The sequence below is a fragment of the Podarcis filfolensis genome (assembly GCF_964270895.1).
Source record: "Podarcis filfolensis genome assembly, chromosome: 5".
Classification (NCBI taxonomy): domain Eukaryota; kingdom Metazoa; phylum Chordata; class Lepidosauria; order Squamata; family Lacertidae; genus Podarcis; species Podarcis filfolensis.
In genome coordinates, this window is record NC_139608.1 from 38,537,109 (window position 1) to 38,559,003 (window position 21,895).

Here is a 21,895-nt window from a genome sequence, read left to right on the forward strand (position 1 = left end):
ACCAAGGCAGCTTACAACATAAAATATTTATATAAGCACAAATAAAAGCAGTCATAGACAATAAATAAAAATACCTAAAAAATACACAACCAAACTGAACAATTTCCACATAAATCATAAGATCTAAAAATAAAGATACCCCTCCTAAGCAATACTCCAACTGAATGCACCAAAACACTATCAATGCAATATAATCACTTCTGATATTACTTGTAAGACACTGGTGTGCAATGAGTGGTAGCATATACAACAATGATGGGGGAACTGTGGCCTTCCAGATGTTGCTGGACTACAACTCCCATCATTCCTGATCACTGGTCATACTGCCTAGGTCTATTGGGAGTTGGAGTAATCTGGAAAGCCACAGGTTCTCAATCTCTAATTTACAAGCTTGTGGTATGCTCATCCTCTCTGTGAAACAGAAGAATTACTAATGATACCACATTTCACACTCCCATAAAGTAACCTAGAAACGGGGTTTAGAAGACAAAACCACTGATAAGGAAAGATAAATATGGGGAAATTATAGCCCATAAATGAAATAAACATGATAAATGGGTAAGGCGTGTTGTTATTGAAGCTATGTGCAAGTATAAATCAAGATAACAAACATTTACCCATGCTCTGATTCTCATCATCCTGGTCAATGAAGACATGGTCCATTACAAAGCTAAGGAGTTCAGACTGGAGTCCTGAATCTGGATTAAACACCAAAGGTTGAAGACCCTCCCTGCCTCCACTCATTAGCTGGTGGCTAAAAATCATCAACAGATCACAGAGCAGCATGAAAGCCTGGAATACAAAATAACTGCAATCAATCACTCTGTAGACATCAAGAAAGGCTCAGATTCCAAATGAACAACTTGAAGCATGAGATTTCAACACAAGTATTTTGGTGGATCACACAATTCAGCTGTTGCAGAGGAGAACTGCTAATAAAGGGCAATGCTGAACTAAGGAAAGCTGCTTTAGATGAAGCAGCAAGTTATTATTGACTTCTCTAAGTTATTCTTCAGCAATAACTGGGGTGTACATGTTGAAAAGGTTCAAAACTGAATGGGTAATAAATCCTTGCCATTACTTCCCAGAGAGCTGAAGAAAAGGTGTGTAATAGCTACTATAAATAGGTGTGTGTGTGTGTGCGTGTGTGTATCTATATCTATATCGAGAAAGAGATTCCTATTCCATCCTAATGCCTATGCACCATTCAAGAGCAGCTTAAAAATAATATCATAGATTTCATGAACCAAACCAATCAAGATGTTAATGGCATAATTTACCTTCCCCGCCTCCACAAATTAATATCTGTGTGTCTGGTGTTGTCACATTTCCATGAATTATTCTAGATTGTACACTTAGTTGTTTTTTAAAAGTACAGTGTGAACTCCTGAATTCAATGAGAGTGGTTTTGACATTACATTAAACTTGAGTGCTTATGGGAGATAAAAGGAAGGAAGCGGCAAGGGAATGAATTGTCCACTGAATTCTGAAATGACACCTAGTTCTTGAGGTTACTTGCAAGTAATTTTAATTAATTCCTTCAGTACATTTAAAGTTCTGATGAAAATAAAGGAAATCTAATTTTTGTGCTGCATGACATGATAAAAACAAGCTCTTTGCAATGAAGATACTTAATCTTCATCCAGAATCCAGTCACATAAAATTAAAGCATCTTTGACTCTGTGGCTAATTATATTCATCCTCTGTGAAAGTTGTCCCCAACAAACAAAAATGATTTTGGTAGGCAAAAAACAAAACACTTTTGCAAAATTTAACATGTCTGTGATTTTATTATTCATGCTAATCAAGGACTGTGTGCGTGTGTGTGTATGTGTGTGTTGTTTTAACACGGTGTAAAACACAGCTTTAAAATATTTACTTAAGTTTGACATGTTGAAAATTTGTTGAAATTTCTTTTACCTCTTCTTTGACTGGAGTGTTTACATTTGATAGACACTGTTGGCAAACAGCCAGAAATGATTTCACTGTTTTCCTCAACACCAACAAATCTTCCTGGAGCAAATATTAAACAGAAATTAATTGTTTACATATTAATCAAAGTTTGTCTAGTCAAGACCAAAATAAAAAAGGATTATAGTAGGATTACTGAATAAACTCCCAGTCCACCAAGACAGCTATTGAGACAGACAGAAAGACAAAAGAAAACTAAACCAAATTACACTATTTATAAATAAAGTAATTTTTGGCCTAGACAAGGCCTGCAAGGTGGTTCAGAATCACTTTTTAAAAATGTAACAGTAAGTTACAGAGATCTGTTAAAACCAAAGCCCAAGTAACAGGCATATAGTATGAGGGGGCAGGAAAATTTAATTTGTATAATCTAACAAAACAATATTTGGGAGTTTTGTGTGTGTTTCTTTAAAGTGAAAAATTTGTGGAATATTGCCAGTTTCAGCAGATGGGGCTACTCAATCCTCTCCCCTTCCCAAGCTGCTTTGCTCCCCATGAGGTAAAAAATCAAAATAGAAACACCACACACACAATATGAGAATCATGAATCTTTTCCTCTGAGACTGTTGATGCACTTATTCTGGCCTTAACTCTGCAAAAATAGGAAGCTTTACTATCCATGAAGCCCATCATAATCACATACATTCTCAAAATTAGCAAGTTAAGACATCAGGGAGCAATGAGGTATAACACAGAGAATGGATGTTACTTTTGCTGCAGACCAGAAAGCTCACTGAACAGATATGACTAATACCTTGATTGAAAAGTTCATACCTTTACATATGCGCTCAGACAAACAAAAATAACAGAAAGATCCTCTGCTTCAAGGGTGCTTCATCAATAAAAACAATAGAATAATCTATAGTTCTAAAACACAGCCAGCAAGTTAAAAGTGAAAGGGTAAGAATATAAGAGCTGCAACCATGAACAGGCTCTTTAAAAACCTCTTAAAAGCACGGGAGAACAGGACAGGCATCACTTAGTGTCCAAAAGATAACAGATGGTACAAAGGACTAAAGAGGTAGCTTGATTTGCTTATCAAGCATTCCCTTAGAGGCAGGCCGTAATTCACATGAAGAAGTATGGTAATAGGAGAAAATTGCACTGTAATCTTGATTTTTCCATGGTAACTATTCCTAAACTTGATATGCAGAGGGTAGTTATAGTGAGTCTGTGAGGAAGCTGCAAGGCCTTCATATAAGAATCTGAGATTATGATGGATAAATCAAATTGACAAGGCTTAACAATAACTTCTGAAGCACATTCAAGAAGTTAAATCTTGTTCTTCTGTTCCAGCTAAGATAGCAAACTAGCACATGTAAACTTTGCTTCAGCCTGGGATACATTTTCTATCAGTGTCTAGATGAGATGCTAGTCTGAGAAACTCTGCTCTTTTAGCAAAAGCAAGTGCAAATGCATTAATATTTCACTTAATATATAGGGAAAATCCTGGACTCAAATTAATTCCTTTTAAAAATCTCTATCTACCTCACTCCTGTTCACAGCTATATGAGTTGCTACACTGTAGAAATACTAAACAAAACTAACCATGCAATGATACATGGAAGGACACAAAGTGGAGAGCACAGCAGAATCAAATGAGTAACAACACCTTCAGAAAGATTAGAATCCAAATGTTTCTTACTTTTGAAGGAGATCCTTCTGTTATCTTTACCAGCTGCCAGAGAATAGAATAATGGGAACACTGAAGAGCCTGCACCACTATCTGAAACAAAATGGACATAAAATGAAGACAGAAGTGCAAAGTTATGCAATTTGGAACATAAATAGTTTTTTGTGGGGGAACAACAGGTTGTATAATCCACTTTTAAAGTGTTGTTATTTTATCCCCCCTATTTTAGTATACTTTAGGGGCCATTTACTTATCTTTGAAGCTAGAAAATAAAAACTGAGACTTTCACAGTAGTTTAAAACAATGATCAAGTTTTAGACAGTACAGAAACATATACTGAGTATTCTGACTTCTGGTTTCAGCCAGGTGATTCCCAAACTAGAAATGCTTTAGTTCGATAATATGAACATTGCTATGATTACTAGAGCACAACATCAACGTCACCACAAGTGACCTCAAGGAGGCATCACAGAATTACAAGAAAGCATTAGGTGGCTGGAGAAACATTTAATTGTGAAGTATTGACAAATTCTTTATTACAGATAAAGACAACCCTGCCTATTGCTATATCAGCAGCGCAAAATATAAATCATAATGAGTCAGGCTCTCTTCTAAGAATGCAAAGTTAAAACTTGCTACAGTCAGGGAAGACACATTCCATGTTGGAGCCTTGTCTACAAAAAATTATCATTTTATATGCTTGTGGATTCCTTATGAAGTACTGTGTAACTCAGAAGTCTTTAAATTACATTTCTGCAAAAAATGAGATTGTATTTCTCAATTAATCTTATTCTTGCACTTATTTTTAGAAGAGGGAATTTAAGTTCCTTAGTAGAAACTAAACACACATTGCCATTATTACCTGTTCTGGCATAGCTCCATGTTCAATTCCAGTCCTCAGTAACCTGTAGCAGTTACTAAACAAATCCCATTTTGTAAGATCGTGAGCGCTGAAAGTAGTAGTAAAAATAAAATAAAAAATATCAATATACCAAATAAAAACATAACAAAAATTGTTCTGTTACAATAAAATCATTGCTATGATTAGGTGGATTAGTAACTCAACTGTGCATCATCTCTTAAAGCAAGGATTTGATTTAGAATGGGTATGTTTCAGAACCATCTTGCTCAGTGGCACTGAACATTTCATCAAGTATTTCCAAAATATGTGCTTAAGTTCTACACATGACTTGAAACCTTCCAATTTCTTTAGCACTTTTCAGCCTTTGTTCTACATATCACTTTTTCATATCTTCTCTAATGTTGTGCATCACGTGTAACTTGGCTATGTAACTACATCAATTGATTTGGCTAACAACATGTCAAAGGCACATACTTGTGGAAAGACGTTAACCTCTTTAAAGTGGAGAGAACGTTGTATATGTCATCATCATCGGCTTCTTCTCCCTGGAAACAGAACATACTGGATCAAGGACTGAACACTTTATACTGTGCTTAATTTACAGTGGTACAGTGTTAAGAGGTTAAATCCATACATGTATAGCCTACCTACAATTAGTGATGGCAACTAAGATTAGAATTGAGATCCTGTGCATTTTGGAAACTAAATTTTCCTGTTCCAAATGCCTGAATCCATTGCAAACTGAGTCAAAACTCGTTCAAAACTTCAGGCTTTGAACTTCAGTTCAAAACTTCACTAGGAGACGTGCCAAGCACAAAAGCTGCCCATTCCCTTTCCCCTTCAAACTCACTGCTACAGTTGGCAGACCTCACTGTGAACTCCCAGGAGATGTTCAGCTCTGCCATGGCTGCATCTCAGGTACAAGGATTCATGAGTGATACGGTTTCCATAAGACTTTATATCACAGAAGGGCAGTGATATAAAAGTTAAATGCTTTGAACTAAATACGTTCATTTTTTCCCCCACCCACCTCTGTGTCTGGACCCTTTGCTTTTTACACCCCTAATACTTAACTTAGTTCTCATTTGGCTTTCTGGGATACAAAAAAAAAGGTACATAATTAAGAGATTTCAAATGCACCTCGTTTAGCAAATCCTCTACAGAATGGTTGAATCGGTCCACAAACTCATCAATGAGCTGGCTGTGAGCTATGTCAACTCTGTTCTGAATGGTATATTCTTCACTGCACAGAATGCTATATGTTTTGCTGCAGGCTTCAAGAACATCTGATTCCACATGCTTTTCTACAACGAATTTAATCTGTTTCAACAAGGCATCCAAATGCTGTGAGAGAGAGAGGAAATCTGGTCATTTATTATAGTATTATAAATTATTATATGTTAGTTAAACATGAAAGTACCACAAGACAACAACAATTAATTACTTGTGCCCCGCCTGGGTTGTCTTAACCACTCTGGGCAGCTTCCAACAGAATATATCATACATTAAAAGCAACATTAGACAGCTTATCTAACACAAACACATCAATACAAATCAGTGGTATTCAGGCACCTGAAAGTTAAACAGAACAGCTATTTGGGTATACTATTACCTTTTCCATTCTTCCTGTACTGTAAATTTCCAAGTCAAAAAACTGAGGAATTTGAAGAAGGTTTGCTACCTTTTCAGCATCAGCAGAATACTGGAAACAGAGAGAAGTAAAAAGGGAAAATAAATACCCAGGTGACAAAAAGCAATTATGCAACTAGCATTAAGAAATAACACTTTAGCGAATATACCTTTGACAGTAGCATGGGAAGTGCAATAATGAAGTGTTCTGTTAGTTTGTTTCGATCATCTATCTGAGTTTTTCTTTCTTTTGCTGTTAAAACCTATAAAAATTAGAAGTATATTACAAAACAAAGTACAATTCTTGACTGCAACATTTCAAAGTCATTTTAAAAAGGCATCAGTGGAACTTTTTCAATTAGTATCTTTTAATCTAAGTGGCACAAAATGCACCTACTGACCAGGGAAGGCACTATATTAGTGAGACAACCATCTAAATTGTTAAAAAATCTTTTAAGTTATTAAAATGGCATTAAAGCTGACTCCACTGTAATAATGCCAGGTCAACTACAGCAGTGTAAATTATTACAGCAACACTTGTCAATGTAACTTATAAGTGCACCTTTCAGTTTCTTGTTTTGAGGGCTATACTAGCTATACACACACTACACACACACACACACACACAGAGAGAGAGAGAGAGAGAGAGAGAGAGAGAGAGAGAGAGAGTGTGTTTAGCAACCAATGTCATATTGGCTTGGTTTACACAGTATGCTAAGCCATGGTTTCTTAACCCATGGCTTGTTTGATCATCGGACTCCTGCTCAGTAGCTTAACTAAGTTTTGCTAACTTCTAACAAACCATTAAATGAAGTTATGTTTTGGCCAGGCATTACAAGATAACACGGTACCACAGATCTATTGTGGCCAATGCTGCTGATTCTCCCACAAAGACTCAAAATGGTGACCTTGCTCTAATACATGGGGTGTGCCAAACTCTGGGCACTACAAGTCACCAATAGCAGATTTCCTTGCACCCAGCTGGGTAGATCAAAACACTCTCCCTCGTCAACCAGTGATCAGCAATGGTGAGGACAAAAAAACAAGCATGGAGGCATACACAAGAGAAGTAGATAGGGAGATGGAGGGGAAAGTCTGAGGGGAAAGAACTGAAGGAAAAAACACTGAAGACCCTGAGAAAGCAGTTCGAATGACAGAAGGATAGGTGGGAAGAGGAAGCAAAAGGTCACTAAACTCATAAATGGACACAAAGCAAACACCAGAAAAGCTACAAATGAGAAGAATATTTTTCAGAGAAAAATGACCCAACTATCACAAGCAGGGTCAGTCTTCAGAGGACCCTGACTGATCCTTCCAGCAGGAGGCATCTTCCCTAACCATGGCTTGACTGCACCATTCAAGTCACTTGCCAATCTACAAAGCTGAGAGGCAAAATTGGCTAGAAAATGAAATGAATCCCTTGTTTCACAGTTGCTGCACTGCATGGCAAAGCAACTGCAGTATACTCTGTCAAGTTAACATCTATAGTATCAATAAGGGGATGAATAGGAAAGTAACAAAGTACAGCGGAGAGATGCACAGCAACAGTCAAAGAGGTGGGAAATAATAAGATTTTGGGAGGAACCAATACTGTCATAGCTAACATGTTTAAAAATGGCTAAGATTTTTAAAAAATCACACTTCTGATGGTAACACCATGAAATCCCATGAAGCTAAAAAGCAGCTCCTTCAAAGCATGACAAAAAAGCCTGTTGCTAGCTGTTTGTTACTTCAGAGTAATTAGCACCTTCTAGTCAATAACATGGCAAACCATTAACGTGGTGCCTTGAAGTCTCATGATTTTTGTGCCAACCCTACTCCCCTTGCCTAACCCTGTTGACTTAATGTTAGTACATGTTAAATTGGATTATTTTTAAGGCAGTAATTCAGTGTTAGAGGTTCAGAGATATTTTTTTTAAGTCAGCATTCAAGGGCACTCTTGCATGTCAAAGGTAGCACTTGTAAGCATGGCCCAATATGATGAAGAGACCCAGAATATCCAGTCCCTTGTACCCTTTGATTTCTAGCAGACAGCCTCACAGACGTTAAGAGCAAAATTTTAAATATGTCATCTTTCTGAGATGTGCCAGCAATGCTACCACCCACAATGCGACCCAGTGAAGGGAGAAAATGAATGCCTTGAAAAAAAATCTCAAGAAAATTGGTCACTCACAACAAATGCTTGAGAGTGCAACCCAAAATTATGCCTTTATCCAATAAGCTGGGATCTATTCTTCTAGACCAGAGGAACGCAACTCTGACCTACACAATTCAGAGTATTCCTGACCAGCATCAAAGGATTCTCCCCCAGAAAACCGGCAAAGTGAGCTTCACAAGATGCCACAACATTTAATGGAGCAGTCTGCCCTCCAGTCAAGGGGGATGCCCCATGTCCCAGTCTATTCCACAGCAGGTAGGCTTAGGAACTCGAGGACAACAGATAGTCTGTGGTGAGTTGTAGACTAAGTTGAAACCACTAAAAAACAGGGTTGCTGAGACTCCTTATGAGCTGGACAAACATGATGTTTCTACATAGCACAAACATTACATTGTTTCCAGTATTAGGGAGGACAGTGAACGCATATCAGAAACCATGACAGAGGACATGAGAGATTCTGCTGTTGGCATTGAAAGACATAAGCTACAGAAACCTGTTTTAAATCAAAAAGAAACTACCATACTGGAGTGCATTGGTGCTGCAATGCATAGCTGACCACTTACACTCCTGCACCAACAAATATATTGGCCTATGGGTTACATGGTGCAGCAGTATATGCAAGACCTCTGTCAATGCAACCATCTCTACTGCTGCCACCAGCAAATCCCCCAGGATTCTCCTGTCATTAATCTCCCTGGGAATTCTGAAGAGAAACAATGCCGAATTGTCATTGGTCAATGGAAATCAATCCTAACAACTCGCATGTCACAAGAGCTTCCTTGTAAAAGGACAATGACGTACTATTTTAAGTGTTAATAGTCTTTATTCAAATACTATTTCTCAACACATGTTTTTGAATTATTGGTTCTCTAATGGGGAGCTACTTGCATGTCGATAAAATAAATATAACTCAGCTGAACAAAAGAACTTAGTGAAAAATAATATAACTTACCCTCTTCCCAGTTCCCCTGCCCACTGGAGGATGTGCTTCTGCGGCTTGTCGAATGGTACATACCATCAGCTCTATAAGTGCACTTTCCTGCCGATCAGACATCGCTAAAGAGATAACAAGAATTTAAAAGTGGGCTGATGAAATGCAGACAATTAGTCTATGAAAGAATCAACAACCCAGAATCTTTGTTTAACATCGTGAGCATTTTAAAACTGATTAGTTCACTCTTTGATGTTTTTCCAATCCATTGGTATTCATCTGAAAGGTGGCTCTCCATTGCCTATAGAAGGTCATTAGGTTGGGAAATGGCTCCGCTTAGTAGTTGAAAGTAGTAACAGAACTTGAGGGAAGTAGGCAGCTCCCACAATTCAGTTTATCTACTAACCCAACCTGAAAAGTTCATTTAGGAATGATACACCAATGTCTAAAGAGAAAAAATACCTATATTGCTAAGAAAAAATATAGCTAAGAGCAGGCATAGGCAAACTCGGCCCTCCAGATGTTTTGGGAGTACAACTCCCATCATCCCTAGCTAACAGAACCAGTGGTCAGGGATAATGGGAACTGTAGTCTCAAAACATCTGGAGGGCCGGGTTTGCCTATGCCTGGCTAAGACCATAGCTAGCAGTACGTGAAAAATAGGGAACACTTATCCCAACTGAAAAGTGAATTTTGCAGCCAAAAACTAGAGTGAAGTCCTGATGATCTTCTACAATGGAAAACGGCAATGGAAAACCACCTTTCAGATCAGTACCAATGGAACCTTCTCATTACTGGTGAAGGTGATCTAGCTGGGAAGTATAATAGTGCCCTAACAAAGGTGGGATATATGACTGTGAAAGGAAAACTGCTGAGGAAGGGCACTGTAGCACTCTTTTACCAAATGCTACTTCAACTGACGCGGGTGGCGTTGTGGGTAAAACCTCAGCGCCTAGGACTTGCCGATCGCATGGTCGGCGGTTCGAATCCCCGCGGCGGGGTGCGCTCCTGTTGCTCGGTCCCAGCGCCTGCCAGCCTAGCAGTTCGAAAGCACCCCCGGGTGCAAGTAGATAAATAGGGACCGCTTACTAGCGGGAAGGTAAACGGCGTTTCCGTGTGCTGCGCTGGCTCGCCAGAGCAGCTTCGTCACGCTGGCCACGTGACCCAGAAGTGTCTGCAGACAGCGCTGGCTCCCGGCCTCTAGAGTGAGATGAGCGCACAACCCTAGAGTCTGTCAAGACTGGCCCGTACGGGCAGGGGTACCTTTACCTTTTACTTCAACTGAAGAATAGGCATCAATTTTTTAATGCCTGGTGAACGTACTGGGAGGAGTCCAGGTAACTGCTTTACACACCTCTAAAGGCACCACAATGGCATATGCTGTCCTAGTAGCAGCAGCTATGGTTGAGTGAGTGATTATCTTAACAAGGACTGGAAGGAACTACAATTAATAAGCTAGGGAAATGCAAGCATGGACCCACCGAGATAAGGTGGAATTAAGTCACTTTTTCACCTATCACAAGATGGGAAGAAGGTGGGAGGGCTTAAGGACCCTGCCAAATATTGGTGTCATTCTCTCCCCCACCCCCCGTACGACAAGGCAGTGTGCAGCCCTCAGGTTCCATGTCAAATTACTCTTGCAGCCCACTTGGTATGAAAAATTGGACCACCCTGCATTACAGGATTATTTATTTATTTATTTTTAACTGCCAACCATGTCTTTTAAGTCATTCCAAGGGATGTGTTTACATTAGAGGGGTGGGATATGATTTGATAAATTGTTATTATTCTTCTCAAGATCCCAGAAGGCTACAAGCTACTTCACAAAACAAGGTCCTTGCACTTAGTCAGAATTGACAGTACAATTGAAAGCTTAAGTATTTAAAAATAACGATAAATTTTAACTTTTACTGCAGTAAAAATATAGCAATCTGCTGACTATCGGCAACTGTCAACTTGTGTTCATTTTTCCAGAGCCCCAAAATGGAAGAGAGCAGGCTACGCTATGCTGATTTCATAAAATCAATGTGATACGTACCTTCTTCACCTTGGACAGGTTCTTCCAGCAGCAATTCTGTCATGCATTCCCAGTCTTTTAACAATTCTTGGGAGCTCTCCCATAAACTGTCCACCAAGTAAGCTGCGTGTTCATGCAACTAGAAATAATGAATAATAATTGACCAGAAGGTCTCCCAGACACATATACCAATCAATATCTGTCAGTAGTACTCTATAAGAATGTAAGTGGTGCAATAATTAAGAATACGGACATTATATTCCTACCCTGCTGTAGCTGATGCAACATGGCTGGAGAATAGGGAGTTTGATAGCACTGCTTGTAAAAGCCCTGTGCATGGGTCTTGTGAGGCACTAAGGATGCCTGACTGTTATGAATTAATGTATTAATTTTTTTGCTTCAGTTAATTCGTAGAAATCATGGGGCAGAATGACAGTCATGTATTATGTATTACATTTTCATAAACTGATGTGATTTAAGCAATCTGTGAGAAACACTTTCTGATTGAAGAAAACATTTGCTTCTGTGATAAATTAAACAAAAATTAAATTTAGTGCAATTATGAAGACAAAAAATGAATTAGCCATTCATATATTAGCCACGGTATACTATAAAAGGGACTATGATGTTACTGAAACAGTATATTTAGTTTCAAAATTATTTTTACTTAGCAGATCAAAAACAGGTAGCTGTGCTGGCTCATTAGAACAAAATAATAGAATACCACCTCTATTAATATATATGTCTAATGCAATGAGTAAGCTTTCAGCTTTCAGTTGCACAGAATTCTACAGGGGCGATGATTTTTTAAAAACTGAAGGAGAAAAAAGTTGTAGTGAGGAACCTGTCCCTTCTGTTGCAAGGGAGAAACAATGCTTGGACTTCTGAGCCACGTATACTAGAATGCTGATAGTGCACATTAAACCATAGTTAAACAATATTCGTAGCTTAACATGAGGTGGGAACAAAGTCAGCATATCTTAGTGCCAGAACTAAATAAGCAAGAGACTCGGAATAGTTTTGGAAATTAACAAGTTTATTAGACACATTTTTTATAAAGAAAGAGACTGCAAAATTTAAGGAATTTAAAGCATAATTTTACCTCGCTTTCAAGAAAGAAAAGAACGAGCATTCTAATAAGATTCCCATTTGGACTGTTCCGTCCTCTCCTTTTGGCTAGTGCTTCTTCTGCTTGAGGGTCATGCCGACTAAACAGTCTAGAAACAGAAGATAGTACTTTTCATATTCTGGCTCAGTTTTACAAATAACATTTTGGGCCACTTTTCTGTTAAAATAAAGTCTTATAGAAAAGAACTTTTAAATATAACCTAAAAGCAAGTAGCATAAAAGTAATTTAGTCATTTAAGCACCATGCCTTTAATGGTAGTTCTCTAGATTCTCCTCAATATTTTGCTATTTTCTTCAGACAAATTAGATAGGCTTACTTTTTGTGAAGGAATTCCCCTGCTGCAACTGCAACAGGCCGATGTGCAGAATACACCAAATGATAAACATTCTCACAGTCTTCATTGGACAAAGCTTCTTCACTTCCACTGGAAAAAAACAAAACATACCTCCTGAATCAAACCACTCAGCTACAGCTTTACTATCTGCCTAAAATTACATTTGGAACAGATAATATATGAAAACCTAACTAGGTCTTATTCAAAATTCAACCAAGGTATTTAACATGAATGACATGGGATGCTTAAATACACCATGCAACTTTAAAACCAACAATTATTTCCCATGTAAAAATTAGTTTTATAGAATACACCAGGTGTATGAGTGTCCAGGTGAATCTAGGGCTTCAAGGGGCCGCACTGGGAAGGGAATCGGTGAAAGTTACTTCCTTCGTACATTAGCAGCCTTAGGGACTACCATTTCAGTTCTCTGGACACAGCCTATTGCCTCAAAGTACTTTTACAGAACAGGTGCTGGCTTTCCTAAGCAGACATGGCTCCCCTGAAGACAGCATTTATACTCAAAGTGATGTAGAATTTAACTGAATGTAGCTAATTAACTCAGGCGAGTATCCTGCAGGCACTGATTACAAAGGCACTAAGCAATCAAGTGGTATAAATACAGCAATGCCTTGCAGCTGACGGCACAAATGTTCTCCACTGAGAAGTATTTCATCTGAGAGGACATAACACTGCTATCTGTAGTGACTCTTACAAATGCAAAACATCCCTTAAAATTATCAAGTACATCCATGTATGAACAAGGCCTAAGCTGTAGCCCGAGGAAGGTGCTTTAATTAATTGCTAAGCATCAGAAAGGGAGAGAATTGTACCTGCCGATGTGCAGAAATGATCACAGCAATTAAACTTATTATGCTCCCTAAGTAAGTAATTTTACGTCAAACACAGCATGGAAAACTGATGGAACTGCATCAGGTACACTCTCATTTGTATGATCTCTTTTCACAAACAGGGTGAGCCTGTTGCCTTGAACATTTTGGGCAGAGATACTCAAAGAGCATTTTATGCAATATAAATAAATAAAATTTGAGGATTATTGTAATACAAAAATAGCTATAGTGGAGCATCAGTGTGTAAAATTATTATTCTTATTACTCTTATTTTTTAGACAATGCACTACTTTATATCACACAATGCAAGTATAATATATTGTTGGCAAACGGGAATTGTATTTCTTTAAAACATACTTACTGAAGTATTAATGTGACTAATCGAATGGCTTCTACAGCAACATCATATTCCTTATCAAGTGTCATTGATACAATGCGATCCTGAGAAAGACGGAACACACATGAATTCAGAATAAACAGCTGAAGACATTTAAATAGTCTTAACAGGCAAACTTTTCTGTAAAACATGACAAGCTGTTTCCCCTCAAAACACTGTAGGAACAACATGAAAGCATCCTCAGAAAGCTATATATCAAAAGTATTGCATGCAATGGTGTACCAAAAATTGAACAGAAAAGTCATACATCAGTATATATGAAGTGGATGTTCAGTACAGAGGCTGCTAGGCAATATATAAACCCTACTGGGCCCTGCTAGAGCATGTGGACCATAGCAAATTCCTGTTCATAAGCCAATGAAATTTACTACACATTTTTTGGGGGAGGGGAAGTAATAAAGTACCAAGACTGGACTGTAACACACTATGTCATGTACGCTCCATATGAGATTTTAAACTTTAAAAGGCCAGTTGTCTAACAGTGCTCAAAAATGCTCATCTCAGCAACCAGAACAATTTATACAAATGTAAGCTTCATGATACATTTTGTTTGTACATAACTTTAAAGAAGGTTAACTTTTGTGCAGTCATAGTATGTCACACTTACCTTAAATCTATTCGTAAATAGCTCCAATTTGGGGAACAACTCTCTGTTGGTGTACAAACTCTGCAAAGCTTTTAGACACTTCAACCTCACTTCGCCTTGCTAAATAAAAACATATTCAAAAGCATTAAAAGTAATCAAATCCTCAAGAAAATCATGCACCAATGACCTAACCATTCATTTCATATAATATTTACAGAATGAAATTTTTAAACATTAATGATATAGAAAATTGTAAACTTATTTTCTATATTAGTCATCTTTCCACCAAGTACTTGGGATGACTTACAACACTAAAATCACATCTATCCACTAAGATTACAGATTTCATAACAAACAAATTAATTTCCTCCCAGGATAATTGGATTGGCAAAATATATAAATTCCTGCTGCCCTGGAGATTTTATTGAAGTGTGGTGTATAAATCTCTCCAAAAGTAACTATTAAAAGCAATCCAATATTATACACTAACAAGGACTGGAAGGGTAATTCTTTTATTTGGAACTGTGCAGTATCATTTCAACAGCTTGGGTATCACATACCATTCCTAAGTCTTGCCTTCCTGAGGTATTGCTTCCCTCAGCAGCACTATTGGCAACGACATCATTATTGCTATGATTACTGCTCTTTTTAAAAATTGAAATGCCATGTTCTCTAACTGAAACAAATATGTACCATCAGGAAAAACTGTTACTATATATTAATTCAAACTCCTACAAGATTTTTCCCAGAACAATATTCAAGCTTTTGATTATGGCTGAAATACAGAGAAAGCTTGGCCCCCTCCATCCACATTTTAAGACAGACTGCGGCAACTGCGGCCATCGAGAAGAATCAGAACGGAAAGTCTGTCAGTTGATACCATGCCGAAAACAGCCATAGCCATCATTTTAATATAAGGGGTAAAGGTAAAGCGGGCAGCAGCAATTACAGCAACAGTGCAACTTAGTTCCAGATATTTTCAGTTAACTTTGGATACAGCTGCTGAGTAACCACAGAAATAATAATAATAATAAATAATAATAAAATTTTATTTATATCCCACCCTCCCCAGCCAAAGCCACGCTCAGAGCGGCTAACAACAGTAAAATGATAGAACATTCTAAAATCATTTCATTCTAAAATCATTTCAAATCAAATGGCAACCATTGGGCTAGAGTTCTGTGAGGATTGCCAAAGGAGGGAGTCAGGCTGTGCCCTGGCCAAAGGCCTGGTGGAAAAGCTCTGTCTTGCAGGCCTTGCGGAAAGATGTCAAGTCCCGCAGGGCCCTAGTCTCTTGTGACAGAGCGTTCCACCAGATCAGGGCCACGGCCAAAAAAGCCCTGGCTCTGGTTGAGGCCAGCCTAACCTCTATGTGGCCCGGGACCTCCAAGATGTTTTTGTTTGAAGACTGTAAGGTCTTCCGTGGGACATACCAGGAGAGGCGGTCCCGTAGGTATGAGAGTCCTAGGCCGTATAGGGCTTTAAAGATTAAAACCAGCACCTTAAGCCTGATCCTGTACTCCACCGGGAGCCAGTGCAGCTGGTATAGCAGTGGGTGAATGTGATCCCACAGCGAGGACCCCGTAAGGAATCTCGCCGCGGCACTCTGCACCCGCTGGAGTTTCTGGCTCAGTCTCAAGGGCAGCCCCACGTAGAACAAGTTACAATAATCCAGTCTGGAGGTGACTGTCGCGTGGATCACAGTGGCTAGGTCAGAGCGAGAGACGTAAGGAGCCAACTGCTCCTTTACTGCTTCCAGATTAAAGGGGATCAACAGGGGGCTGCTAGAAGATCTACACCTTAAATAATAGACCACCAGTACCAACTGTTTGAATTATCCTGCTACAACCAGCTCAGGGCATGGGTGCTTGAGCACTGTAAGGAAGGTGGTATGACTAATCAACCTGGTATTCAAAATTTTGTTCTGTCACCACGCAACTCCCAATTTACCATAGGGGTTACATTCCATGGTACTGCACATTTATGAGAAATCACGTGTATTTGAAACCATTGAAAAAGCCTGCAAACACCTGTTCTGCCCCCGCCCCTCTTTGTAACGTTTTTGAGTCACTTCCAGGTTCAGTGTGATGCTTGTGTGTGTGGCCATGCACATATCTGACATGCCTAAAGCGGTTGCTGCCTGTAATCTAGTTTCAAACATGGATCAACATCCTCAGGTTGTCAGAACATGATTATTAGCCAACAGGATAATGTTGCTGGCCAATAATGCAGACAGAATATGCATGTTGGCAAGAGCCTCAGTTTAATTTTTCAGAAGCATTGCCAGTTTTGGGGGGGATTGCTGCTATAATACCAGATATAAAGAACTGTGCTAATGAACTGCAGACTATAAACCAAGACAACACATAATGTCTTCTCCTCTGCGCGCCTTCTCCTCTGTTCCCGGACCTCCCACCGCAAGCCTTTAGGACAGGTCCGGGAACAGAGGAGAAGGCGCGCTGCGCTTCCCCGCTGTCCCCGGAGATTTCCCTGTGGGCTTTCGTCTTGCGAAGCAAGCCCATAGGGAAATTCGTCTTGCGAAGCCGCTAAAAAATCGGAAAACCCTTTCGTCTTGCGGGTTTTTCGTTTAGCGAGGCATTCGTCTTGCGGGGCACCACTGTAAGTTAGTAGAACCAGTCATAAGGGGAAAATTTGAACTAGCCTAAATTAGAACATAAATTCCATCACTATCACTACATTTCTTTCTGACAATTATGAAGATTCCACATAAATATATGTATTTCATTTTAAGTAGCTTCTTTCATGCTGACCATAACAAGGCTTCACAGCTTTTCAAGAGATGAGGAAAAGTAATATGAAGAAAGACACTTATGAATAATGTTATACATAAATAAATCAGGAAAACCAGGTACAACTGAATATAATTTAACAATCAATATTGCTAGAAAGAAATATGAAGAATGCAGAATTTTCTTTTGCATTTAAACGAGAACACAGCACATGAAAAGAGCATGCTTCTGGAGATCTATGTTAGTGCATATAAAACTTACTCTGTCATGAAGCGTCCAACCAACATATTTTAAATAACTATCATTCAGGAAGGCATCACTGTACATTTTCATCCATACTCCGATTTCTTCAATACAAACAGCTCTAATCTCAGCAATAGCATCACTGTGAAAAAAGGCGAGAAAATAATTTGTCTCCCTGCTTCTTCTCTGTGTGTGTACATATATATAGAGAGAGCAATTTTTCATGATTTTGCACAATGTTAACCCTCTCTAATCTCACAATTTTGCCCCTAAAGTCACTCAGCCCTTTAACCCTTGCTGCTCTTCATGCTGAAAACTGTCTCCCCTAAGACTTCAATAATGCCATTTCTTACTTTTCAAAATGTAACTTTTCCATGAAGCCTTTGGCCTGATCCCTTAGTCTCCATATCCCATTATAACTAAGCCTGTGTGTGCATAACTGAAATTATATTCTTCTTTTTTTACTGTAGAATGCATTCATAAATTTTAAGCAAAAATGGAAACTTAACATCTTTTACTACTACCTACATCTAAAATGCACTTGCTCCACTTACCGATATCTATGGACAAATATACCCTTGAAAATAGAATTCATCATATTTTCAATTTCATCCTGATTTTCTTGCAGCTGAAATGCAAATTAAGGTTACCTATTAATTTCAAATTAATAACATAATCATTTCCAATAGAAAATTGGTTCCTAGATTTATTCTTTTTCTGAATATCTGAACCAGGGACCCCCTTGTCTAATGAAACCTGTAAATCATGGGCCTAATTTAAATAACATCTGGCCTGAAGCACGTGGTAGATCATATTCGTGACTCTGTCTTCTATTCTGGGTAAGAGGAGGATGATTTGTGAGTGGGAGAAATCAGGTGGCTCCTCTGTTATGTTCAAATCACTACATGCTTAAGGTTATGGCAGAAGCTGTCTCTATGCTCTGCAGAGATGGGAGGACCTATTAAATTAGTTTATCATAGTAGACTTCTGAATCTGGTTTCCCAATATTTCCCTGGAGACTTTCCTGTTGAACTGGATCAGTGCTCCTATTGATATCCTAGCTGATCTCTTGAACACTGATATGACCCAAGCTATATATCAGGAATGAGGAACCTCCAGCTCACGGGCCAGTCTCCCCATAACCATGCCCACCTGCTGACATCACTGGTGACATCAGTTGTTGGGTGAGAGTACAGGGTTAACTTACACATTGGCTGTGCACCTGCACAGCCAAGGCAGCAGGGTCTAATTTCTGCTCATCAGCTGATGAGTGAAGGTTAAATCCTGCTCAGTTCAAACAAGAGGTGCAAGGGCTGTCTGAAAGCTCCCTGCTTCTTTCCTGCTGGTAGTCTTGTGTCTGCTCCTTAAGTTATCTTGTTTGCTCCCTTGAGAGGACTAGGTCAGCCTAGCAGCCGAGAAGGGAGCATGTGAGTGTAATTTCTATTTCTTGTCCACGGCATTAAAAAATGAACTGTTCCCACTCAGTGCTAATTGGTGAGCTGATTAAAAAACCATTTGTTCTGTTACTATTCAATAGTTCATTCAAGCGTTCTGCCAAATGAACAGGATGTATGGAAAAATTAATTTGGTGTTCCATGCTGATAACTTACATGCACTGCTCATATGAATTCTTGAAACACAATGCAAATGTGTCAGATACTTCCTCACAAGTCTAACCCATTGCAATGATTTTTCTCCTTTCTGTGCATGGAATTCTTTTCAGAGGATTTTAATATAAAAAAACTTCTTCAACTAGCTTTCTGGGAAACGTACTACACAAGGAGAACAGTGTTGGTCTATTAACTTACCTCTTTTCGTTTCTGAAGGAGAAGCTCCAGTCTTTCATTGGCTCTTTTACCAATCATTTTGTTTCTCTCAGCTTCATACTGCCTCTGTGTATTATCCTGATGAATACTCAGGTTTAAGGCAACATTCACAAGAGCAGTCATAAGCTTCATAGCTAGAAGTAATGTGCAATAAAAAGGACAGCTATTTTAGTCCCTGAAACCAGATGGAAATTGCTTGTCTTTACTTGGTTTCCATGCTTAAAATAACTTCATTTTTCAAAAATAAAAACCAAGACTACCATATATAGCTTCTTCCAGTCTCCACTCAAAGACTTCTTTCAATGTCATCAAAGAACTGTAGGTGAAATCTACCCTATATATATATATATCTGACCTTCTTTTCATAGACAATAGCAGACCTGTTTTACATTTTAGACATTATAGCTCCTAAATTTCAAAATCTATGGCTGAATTAATTGCTGGTGGTTATAAGGAAGAAACAGGTATGCACTCTGAGCCCATGTGCTCCACCCCCCCTTTCCTTCATGTGGAAAAAGAGTCTAGAAATGCATACTTTACTTAGTGACAAACCATAGCTTGAGGATGCAACCAAACATGTTAAACTGGTTTGCTCAAACCATTTGGGATCCTGGTTTGTGGGTAATGGCAAACTACGGTTTACTGATAAAGAAACTGAATCTTCTAATCTCCTGCCTCTGCCTGAAGAGTAAGTAATGGGTGTGGGAGTCTGAGGCATAAGCCCCCAAAACACTCTTTGTCATTACATTCAAATTCCACCTCAATCTCCAAGCAGTAGTAAATTGTCCGGTAAAACAAAGGACCTGTAAGTGAACACATAGTAGAAATGGGGCGATGTCTGGTCATAGAACAAGTTTTTCCCCCCACTTCAGTGTTGTCCCTGCCATTTCCTTTCTCCCATAGTCACTGAAGATAGTCAGTGGCTCAAACTGAATGTAGAAAACAATTGCTAATAAATGACCAGCTCATACAGCGGTACTGTCTTCAGTATGTTTACAGTCTTTTATTATTTATTTAAAGTGCTTATATCTGCCTTTCTTCTCTGTGCTCCCAAACAAAACATAATTAGCTTCATATACATAAAAGGACAAGTTAGCTTCTTATGCATAGGAGCATTATACTTTCCTTTAAGATGTACCTACCAGCAAGTGTACTGGTATGCCTAAAAGCTCGGACCTGCGAATCTGACAAACCAGTCAGAAGTGAGATCACTGTGTCCATCATATATTCATCATAAATGATGCTGTACTGACATTGTCGTATTAGAACTCCTATGAATTCACAAAAATTTGATCGAAATTTTTTCCATTGTGGCCCAGGCATCGTAAGTGGGTAATCACCACTGTCCTGAAGGAAGACAAAATGCACATACTATATTTAACACAAGTTTAGATTTCAGAAGTTTCATCTTTTACATACAACTACTATACTGAGAGAATGCTATGTGTAAGAAACCTGTTTTAAGGGGAAAGAGCACATTTCACTCACATTGTATCAAGACAAAAACAAAGGTTTCTGGATTAGAAAACTTTCAACAGGGAGGATGCTTGAGACAAAATTAGAATTAGAATAAGGTGGCTCTTCCTGTCATTGGCTCTGACTCCACCTACTGCTGGTCTCCCTGCCTTCTGCTCTATCAGTCCCAATGGGCACCAGTCACAACCTGGGTGCTCTTTGATCCACCATTATCCTTAGAGGCTCAAATAGTGATAGTGGCAGAAAGTACCTTTTACTAAGGCTGGTATCCCAGCTGCAATCCTATTTTGAAGTGGATAACCTGACTGCAGTGATCCATGCTCTGGCAATCTCCATTTTTTAGTTCCTGCAATACTGTGTGTGTGTGTGGGGGGGGGTGCCTTTGAAGATGATCTAGCAACTTCAGCTGATGCAAAATCTAGCAAGAATGTTAATTGGGACAAGGTGTTATGAACACTTCACACTGACCTATTTTACCTGCACTGGTTTCCAATTTATTTCTGCACCCAATTCAACGTTCTGGTTTGGGTCTATGAAGCTCTACAAGATTTGGAACCTCAATACTATACCTGTGCCTGAAATCATCTACAGAAAACGCTCTCTGTGTGCCATCTCAATCTGGAGCTTGGAGGGTAGACACAACAGAAGCCATTTAATAACAGAATAAAACTCTGTGTTCATAGTAGTGCTAGGGAGATTGCTCCAACAGCGAAATCATTTCTGCTTGTCTCCCCTTTCCTTCACCTGCACACTGTTCTGGGTGTGTGTGTCTTCTAACCATCACCACCAGGCAACTGGGGTGGTGGTTGTAGGGGAAGGAGAACCACATTGTGTCAGCAGGACTTGTTGAATCCGGTCCTATCCTGGAGAACTCTTAGCACACTTTTACCTACAGCTCAAAATATTTCAGAATGTTTAATACTATACCTCATCAAATTCTTCCGTCATTTTCCTGATTATTTCTGCATTCTGCATGTTCCTAAACATCTCAATCCTTACAGTGCCTGTAATAAAATGAATAAGCATAACATACATATTTTACTCTGCTTAAGAGATTTCCTATATTGCATATCTTGATATTCTGAACTACCTATTAAAGAAT

At 38.9% G+C, this 21,895-nt stretch overlaps 1 protein-coding gene across 4 annotated transcripts in view; it reads right to left on the bottom strand.

Moving 5' to 3' along the window:
• STAG1 (STAG1 cohesin complex component) overlaps positions 1-21,895 on the bottom strand; it is a 98,803-nt gene that overhangs the window by 12,361 nt on the left and 64,547 nt on the right. For all 4 annotated transcript variants that reach the window (XM_083616234.1, XM_083616233.1, XM_083616236.1 and 1 more), the window contains 19 exons: positions 21,721-21,797; positions 20,460-20,664; positions 19,300-19,451; positions 18,046-18,119; positions 17,510-17,633; positions 14,520-14,618; positions 13,877-13,956; positions 12,647-12,754; positions 12,304-12,418; positions 11,223-11,340; positions 9,206-9,309; positions 6,266-6,358; positions 6,079-6,168; positions 5,607-5,810; positions 4,941-5,011; positions 4,467-4,554; positions 3,617-3,697; positions 1,921-2,013; positions 618-792 (listed from right to left, as the gene is read on the bottom strand). In XM_083616234.1, the coding sequence (XP_083472360.1) occupies positions 618-792; positions 1,921-2,013; positions 3,617-3,697; positions 4,467-4,554; positions 4,941-5,011; positions 5,607-5,810; positions 6,079-6,168; positions 6,266-6,358; positions 9,206-9,309; positions 11,223-11,340; positions 12,304-12,418; positions 12,647-12,754; positions 13,877-13,956; positions 14,520-14,618; positions 17,510-17,633; positions 18,046-18,119; positions 19,300-19,451; positions 20,460-20,664; positions 21,721-21,797 (2,151 nt within the window). The remainder of the gene's footprint in view (positions 1-617; positions 793-1,920; positions 2,014-3,616; positions 3,698-4,466; positions 4,555-4,940; positions 5,012-5,606; positions 5,811-6,078; positions 6,169-6,265; positions 6,359-9,205; positions 9,310-11,222; positions 11,341-12,303; positions 12,419-12,646; positions 12,755-13,876; positions 13,957-14,519; positions 14,619-17,509; positions 17,634-18,045; positions 18,120-19,299; positions 19,452-20,459; positions 20,665-21,720; positions 21,798-21,895) is intronic.